This window comes from Nannospalax galili, unplaced genomic scaffold (genome assembly GCF_000622305.1).
Source record: "Nannospalax galili isolate Female #2095 unplaced genomic scaffold, S.galili_v1.0 C50122267, whole genome shotgun sequence".
NCBI lineage: Eukaryota > Metazoa > Chordata > Mammalia > Rodentia > Spalacidae > Nannospalax > Nannospalax galili.
In genome coordinates this window covers 50-7,721 of record NW_008481750.1, presented here as the reverse complement: position 1 = coordinate 7,721, position 7,672 = coordinate 50, and the positions used below count along the sequence as shown (strand labels likewise).

Sequence of the window (7,672 nt, the reverse complement as noted above, 5' to 3'; positions counted from 1 at the left end):
AATCCCAGCACTGGGGAGGCAGAGGCAGGCAGATCTCTGTGAGTTCTAGGCTAGCCTGGTCTATGTAGTGAGTTCTAGGCCAGCTGCTGAGGCTATAGGGAGACCCTGTCTCAAGAAGACAAAAAGTAAATAAATAAATAAATAAATAAATAAACCCATGTCCATCCTCCTTTTCATGTTTATCTCCTGATTATAAAAGACAGAAATACGTGAGAGTGTGCAATTTGAAAGACTTAGCTTCAACACTGGAAAGGACCCTCAATGGCATCTGCTGTATCAACTGCACCCAATTATCTAGGGATTAAGTAGGAAAATGTTTGTCAAGCTGCTCTGGTACAATGCAAGGTTCTGACTCTTTTAAGTGCCTGTCTATAGAACAGAACCCCTTGTTTAAGACAGCTGAGAGAGAGCACCTGATTCTAGGATCTACAGTCCTCCAAAATCTTGACTTCAAGGGTTCATTCATCTAACACATTTCCAAAAGAATAGCTTTAGGCCAAATTGGGAGTTTTGTTAACCTTGTCAAACAGAATGGCCTACTCAGTAAGGTCATCCCAGAAAGGGTGGATCTTCCCATTAAGATCCAATGACTGCCCATGTCTAACTTACCCCTTGAGCACCAAACTGATGTTCCACAGTTCCCAGCAGAGATTCCAATGGATTTCGGTCTGCTACAGTGGGGGAAAGAACAACAGAATGCTCAGAGTACTTTACAGTTTCTGATCCAAGGTACCTACATTAGGGATTCCATTTGTAGGCTGGTTGATAAGATTATCAGAGGTAAATTTATTCTGGCCAGGCATGGTGGTGAACACCTTTAATCCCAGCACTAAGGAGGCAAGAGTTGGGTGGACCTCTGAGATTGAGGTTAGCCTGGTCTACATAGTGAATTCAGGCCAGCTGGGGCTTCAGGGAGATTGTCTCAAGCCCCCCCCAAAAGTAAGTTTATCCTTTATCATACACTTTTTGTTAGGATCTCTAAACTAGATGGACCACTGCAAGAATTCAGGCAATGTCACAATGAAACCTGTTATTTTATTTTTACTTTTTAGCCTTTCTGCAATAGGATCTCCCTGTTGCCTCCAGTTCTGGGATTAAAGGCACGCCTGGCAGAAGCTGTATTTTATACAATTAACATACATCAATTAGAAAAAGGAAAAAAATTCAAGCAGAACAGAAGGCGGCGCCTGGCTTTGTGACAAGACAGACGTGAGTTCTCTTCCCATGGTGGCCAATCATGGCTGTGTTCTAGCTCAGTTCCCTGGCCTGCCAATCTGGAGCAATGGCATAGGAACTGATCTCATTCTCTCAGAAACCCACCTCCAGGCCACTGCCTAGGAAACTGAGGCATGCAGCATAACTTCACCAGGCCACAGAGCAGACAGGGCCAGGGTAACCACATATTGCAGTGACTTGACTCAAATCCAAGTTCCATGCAAATCTTTCATCAGGGTAGCACAGGTTAGTCCACTTATTCCAGTGACAATACTCAACATCTTTATCTGCCATACTGCTTTCTGCTAAATCCAGCAGTCATTTGCAAAAACACATAAATAAGCCCTCATGAATGGCTTTAATTACAACTGAAGCCAACTATAAAAAAGCACTTCAAGAATGAGTCAAACTAAGGACATTGTTACAAAGAAGTTAGGGTTCACAGGTCTGAACGCATTAACCCCTGACTTAACAGAGCTAACAAAGGTTCTCTCTACACAATCAGTCAATCAATGGGAGAAAAGGAGACAGGGAGTGGGCATCATTACCTTTGTATCTCTTTTTTTCCTCCTCCGTCAGATGTTCTGTGCGTATTTTGGTTATCACATTCACATTGTTTACTGTGTAAACCTTGAGAGATATGCACAAAAGAAAACAGTGACGCAGGGAATCAAAACTTAGAAATAAGCACAGCAAGAACAAGAACGCTGAGGCCAAAAGAAAAAACATCACAATGAACATGAGAAACGGCCAGCATTGTTAGGCTCCTTCAGAGAGCACATATAAGCCATCCACTTAGGATGCTCAGCAGTCGCTTCCTGTATTCAACACTTTGCTAGAGGAGTCATGACAAGCTGCATCTTCATACCTGCCCTTCTCATTGCTAAAGGGTCTCAAATAAATGTCTTATAACTAGGGTTCCCACTGGGCTCTCCAATGCTCCCAACCTCGCCTCTGGACTTCAGCTGAGGGAGTGTGGTGTTCTCAGAGTACTGACATCTGCTGGGCAGAAGGAATGGACACAGGTTCTCTAGACCTGGGAGACTGGGAGAAAACCAGCAAGTCACTACTGAACAGACCTTTTGCCTACAGACCAAAAAAAAAAATAAAGGTGTATCTACGAAAGACACTGCTGTCAGGTTGACTGGCCTGGATTAGCTGTGTGCTGAAAGTTGCAGGACACACCTGGCACCACAGCAGCTGTTTCTAAATGCATCCTGCTGGGCATGACGTCACTCTCTTTGCTGACTGAGAGGCCAGCAGGACCCTGCACACAGGGCGCAAACATCAGCTGTCCCAGCCAGCCATCAGTTCCTGCTGTACTGTAAGACTAAGGAAAGGCCAGCAAATAGCTTGTCAACTGACAGGATGTCAGCTGGCTGGCTTGTCATCCCCACCATTGCAGCAGTGTGCTGTGTAACCGGCCAGGAGGCTACTGGCTATAATTGGGCTCATTTTTGAAAAATCAAGACTTAAACTAAAACATAAGAACAAAGATTCATCACAAAAGCTACTTACTATGTGATAACTTTTTCAAAAACATTATTCCAGCTATTAAAGAAGATAAACAGATTAAATCTAATTCTTTAACAAGGTCTCAAAGGAATGATTGGCCTATCCTTCCCAGTGGGAGAGTTGGTGCCTGTAACTCAGTCCTTAACAACAATACTGTTTCTCTTTAGGAACCCTGCAGACCTCCTCTACCTCATTTCTGAAAGTCCTATAAGAGAAAATGAAACATCCATCATAAGAGATAAAAGAAAATACCCAGTAAGGAATACGTTAGACAGTACTTATTCCCCTGAGTATCTTCATGGCATAGATGCATGAAAACAATTTGAACAGACTCCTTATTTGCATAGAAGCTAAACAGCTATATTAAATCTTATTTTAAGAGTTTCCTTTTACCTTTGCTTCGTAACCATTAACAACTTCTGCTTTATCTGTCCTCCAGCCCCAGAATCCGGATTTAGTTCTGATAAAAAGTGAACACCACAAATTTCCACATGTACAATAAGCCATTCAGATTTACCCCTGCAGCCTTTATAGTTTTTCCCCCAGCTTATGTTAGTGAAGGACACTTGGAAATCAGTCCTGTTGTCCACAAAAGGATGCTGCCAATGACAGATGGCTTAAACACCCCCAACCCACCTCCCGCAGTTAGTGATCAATTTGCCTCACTCCAGGCACAGAAAGCCTTCATTCTTGGCTTCTTTACAGGAACTGCCAGCAAAGGGGACAAAGGTGGTTATATTTATTGGACAGCTGTCCTAAAGAAGTGAGTGAAGATGACCAGCATTCAAAGGCTTGCTTGCCACAAGGAGGTATCTGGGTCAGAACATGTATGTTGGTCAAGTAAACTATGGGCAGGGGCCTTAGAGGCTCTCTCTATTCAGGAATTCTTAGAACAATGAAACACAGAGTACCCTGCTTTGGAGGAAAGTAGGTGGGGTCAGAACTCATCACTGTAGCAAAAGGTCAGGAGAGACCATTAAAGCTTGTAAAAAGGCTGAAGAATCTGAATGTTTATAAGGTCTAGAACAGAAGAAGGGAGGGATATGAAAAGCGGTTTTTCAGCCCAGCCATTGATTCTAGTCTATAGAACTGCTTTTAAGGTGGCCCAGGATTTCAGCAACATTACCAGCTGCAACGCTGGTAGACACCCAGAAACCCAGTTTTCAACTCTACATATACTGAGGGGGCAGGGAGGAGAGATATCCAGGAACGAAGAACAGCCTCTAAGTTTCTAGGTTCTGATTCTTTTTCTTTTCTTTTTTGTTTTGAGACAGGATCTTGCTATGTAGTCTAGGCTGGCCCCAAACTAGAGAGCCTCCTTTCTGTACCTCCTGAGTGCTGGGATTAAAGACATGGGTCACTACTACTCCTTACTGTGATTCTTTGTCAGAGCACCTAGTCCTGAGAAATGCCTCTGCTCAGAGGGGAGCCCTGCCTGGCTCACCCTTTGTCTAGGACATTACACCCTAGCTCTACTGGCCTGCCTTTTGCTCTAATACCTTAGTCAGGTGGAAGGTCATGTAGGAAGCTCAGAGAATGGCAGGTTAGCCAAGTCATAGGGCCAAAGTGCAGTTTTAAATTTTATGTTTCCAGTTCCCTTGTCTTCTAATGGATTTGGTAAATCACATTAATCTTCATGGAGACTAATGAATTTTATATGTTTTAGTATACCATAAAAAGGAGGATTCACGGCATTGATTTTCCTCTTGAGTACCTTGAATGAGCATAACCTGACTCAGAAGGAGCAACTTCCACTTCCACTGCAGAAGCAGGAGCAGGGGCTAGGCCCACACCCAGCTGACTACCAGACCACACTCCTTGCTGCCATCAGCAACTAAAACACCAGGATCTTCTTAGTTACCTGCATATTCCTCAGTTCTTTGTTTTTGCAGAAGTCATTTGACATTTTAGGCTGGGAAACTGTTTTCGAGCATGAAGCTTCCTAGGAGACTGAGGGGTGACACCTATTCCACCTCATCTGCATGTGAGCTGTGATGGACCCACCAAGCTCTCTAGCTGTCTGCCTTTGCTCTGGCTTCTGCTGCCCTTTGCACTCTGACAGCAGTTCAGTTAGAAAGCTGGTGTCAACTGTCTCAAAGCCAGCTGCTAATGACTCCTTGTTCCACAGTGAACTATGTACACAGGCATGTGGGGCTGAAGATGACAAGCACAGAGCTTCCTCCTGCCTGTCCCACCTGAAACCAAAACACCAAAGGCCATTTAGTAGGCACTGTGTTACACAGCAGAGAGGACAGCTCTGAAGTGGCAGGGATTTCTTGATGCAGGTACAACACACATAACCTTTCAGGAAAGAATAAAATCCAAAGTACAACCAGCATATACTGCCCACCCAAAGCCCATCAGGGTAGGGAGGATAGTCATCTGTAAGCATCAAACTCCTATAAACAGACTACGAGAAAAGGACAAAGTAATGGTCATAAAGATGGAAGGGCACACCTTCCATATAAAACAGGAGAGAGCTCCAATCAATGAACATTCACACCTCAGTGAACCTCATACTCAAGAGCCGCTCAAGGTTTTACTGGATCACACATGTAATTATTAGCATTGGAGATAAAACACTATCTTCCAGAAGCTCTTGCTTAATAGCCCACTGTCAACTTCAAGACAAGAGCCAGCTTGAGCTGTCTAAAAACCTTGTGACCACACAAATACACAATGTACCTTGATCCTCAGTACAAATGGAATGGGTTCTCTGTTCCCATCTGCACTCAGTGGGCTAAAGCCAGTAAATGCCACATTCCCTGTTAAGTTACACTTCATTGCAAACAATGAACCTAACAACCCTGCTGATGAGCTGCATAGGGAATAATCTCTCCTCTCTTGACCTCAGAGCTAAAGATTTCAGAGGCTTTACTTCCAAAGTCACTTGTCTTTTCTTTAAGCTACGGAAACAAGAAACTGGAGAGATCAGGCCACTTGCCCAAAGTCACTGTTACTTGGCAGCCTTGCCAATGGCACTCAGTCCTTACTAATGGCTATGGCAGTGAGGGCAACCTCCTCCACTTCCAGGCGTACAGAGCCCTATGCGGAAAGGGCCCCCCTGCCTGCAGAGGCGCGTTCAGTCCCTAAACTTCTCTGTCCCCAGGCAAGGAAGTCGACAAGAGGACTTCCCTCTTCCAGGATGCTCTTGCTCCTTCCAAAGCAGAACAGCCCCTAGACATGACTCAAGCTGTACATCCTAGCCTTGCTTTCTGTTACAGACACCCTGCTTTCACAGCCTGGTTTAAATGAGGAGAAAGAGGCACTTAAGTTTTAAATTAAACAGAAATCTCCCAATTTTCTTTACGAATTTTATATTGGAAACAGAAGGAAAGAAAACTTTTAAAAGAGGTCAGTCAGCATTTTCAAGGAAAGAAAAGAATTCCTAAATCCTGGAACAGTGTCCAGATTAGCTCGGGTTATACTAATCTGGTTTATAGGCAGCTAGCTGGATGTGACAACCTAGGTAAATACTAGGGATTCTGTAGACTCCCTTGGTTCACTGTGCTTCATGGTAGAGCCATATGGCAGCTTCTACCCCCTTATGTTCAAATGTCCCCCACATCCTCTGCATGACTCACAGATGGATGGCTAGGGATGGTGTTCCCATCTGGATTAGCCAAGGCATAGCTTCTTGGGACAGATTTCCTCACAGGACCTGGAAAGGACTGAGCCCCCTTCAAACTCTTGTACTATACTATTAGGCCTCACAGGCCGAAAAAATAAACATATTTATGTACAGTAAGGACAAATCTGACTGGTTATTATCAATCCAACTGATTTCAACTCTGGTCAATTCTAGCTTCTAGAAATTCAAACCTCCACAATTTGGGATGAGGGAGTGTTGTGCATAAAAAAACACCAAAATAAAACAAGCAAGCTCTAAGGTAATACACTAGAAATGCCCTAAGAACACATGAAGACAAGACAAACCATGTGCTAAAAAGTGATGTGCAGTGTAGGCTATCAGCTACAGTTTCTATTTGGTTAGCATCAGACATCACTCTTTAAAGCCACTGGTATTCATTATGCCATATTAAAAAAAAAAAAACCCAATCCAGTCATCATTTCCAATAAATGCATCCATGCCACCAAAGACAGAACCAGAGCTCCACATTAAACCTGGAATATAAGTTCATACCTTTCAAAAGCAATATTTTTAGTATCAAGGCTGGTGTTGATGACTGGGCTTGTGAGCCGCCTCTCAACTTCCCTGCTTTTCGGCTTCATTAAGTCCAGGGTGAGGCGCTCCATTTCTTGGGAAAGATCAAAGTGTTCAGTGGTGACCACTCTGTCATCATGGTTGACTTCCATCAACTCTGCCCAGTTGTCTGTTAATAGAAACCTGAATGTGAGGCAGGGCATTGCCAAGAGGATGTGCCAGCAACGCCACCTTCCACTTTTCTTCTCAGATACTCTCAGAGATGAGAGTTTTTTTGTGTGTTTGTTTTTTGGTTTTGTTTTCTTGAGGGCTGAGTGTTGAGCTCTGCCCAGGGCATGCTAGGAAATACTTTACCACTAGGCTATATCCTCACCCTGAAAGTACCCATTATTGATTACCTACTTGTATCCTCCCCTCCCCAAAGATGGGAATTTAAAAGATAATTTTCCTTGTTTACCAGCAACACATTTCACCTACAACCTTTACAAAAGATATTACTGCAGAGTTAATGAAAGTGACTGGTTCACAACACTGTTGGGAGAATCAGCCTAATTATGGAAGGAATCTAGAGAGATAAAGACAGAACTCTTATACTCAAGGGCTCAGGAAAGTGAGTTATCACACGTGTGATAAACATAATGATACTTGGTAATAAATGACATGTGCAAGGGAACTAACTAGCCAACCCCAAAACAAGAGGGATGATGAGCTGAGGAATTCATTAGAATAACCAAAAACACTAATTGTCAAACAGATAAGAAATAAAAATATAGCCGG

General features: G+C 43.4%; 1 protein-coding gene across 1 annotated transcript; it reads right to left on the bottom strand.

Annotated features, from left to right (window-relative positions):
• Window positions 1-178: 178 nt before the first annotated feature.
• LOC103728649 (ankyrin repeat domain-containing protein 13A-like) lies at window positions 179-7,060 on the bottom strand. Its single transcript, XM_008826618.2, has 4 exons — window positions 6,875-7,060; window positions 3,124-3,190; window positions 1,764-1,845; window positions 179-671 (listed from the first exon to the last, which is right to left on the bottom strand). The coding sequence occupies exons 1-4, from the start codon at window positions 7,045-7,047 to the stop codon at window positions 601-603; spliced, it is 393 nt and encodes a 130-aa protein (XP_008824840.2). The 5' UTR covers window positions 7,048-7,060; the 3' UTR covers window positions 179-600.
• Window positions 7,061-7,672: the final 612 nt, after the last annotated feature.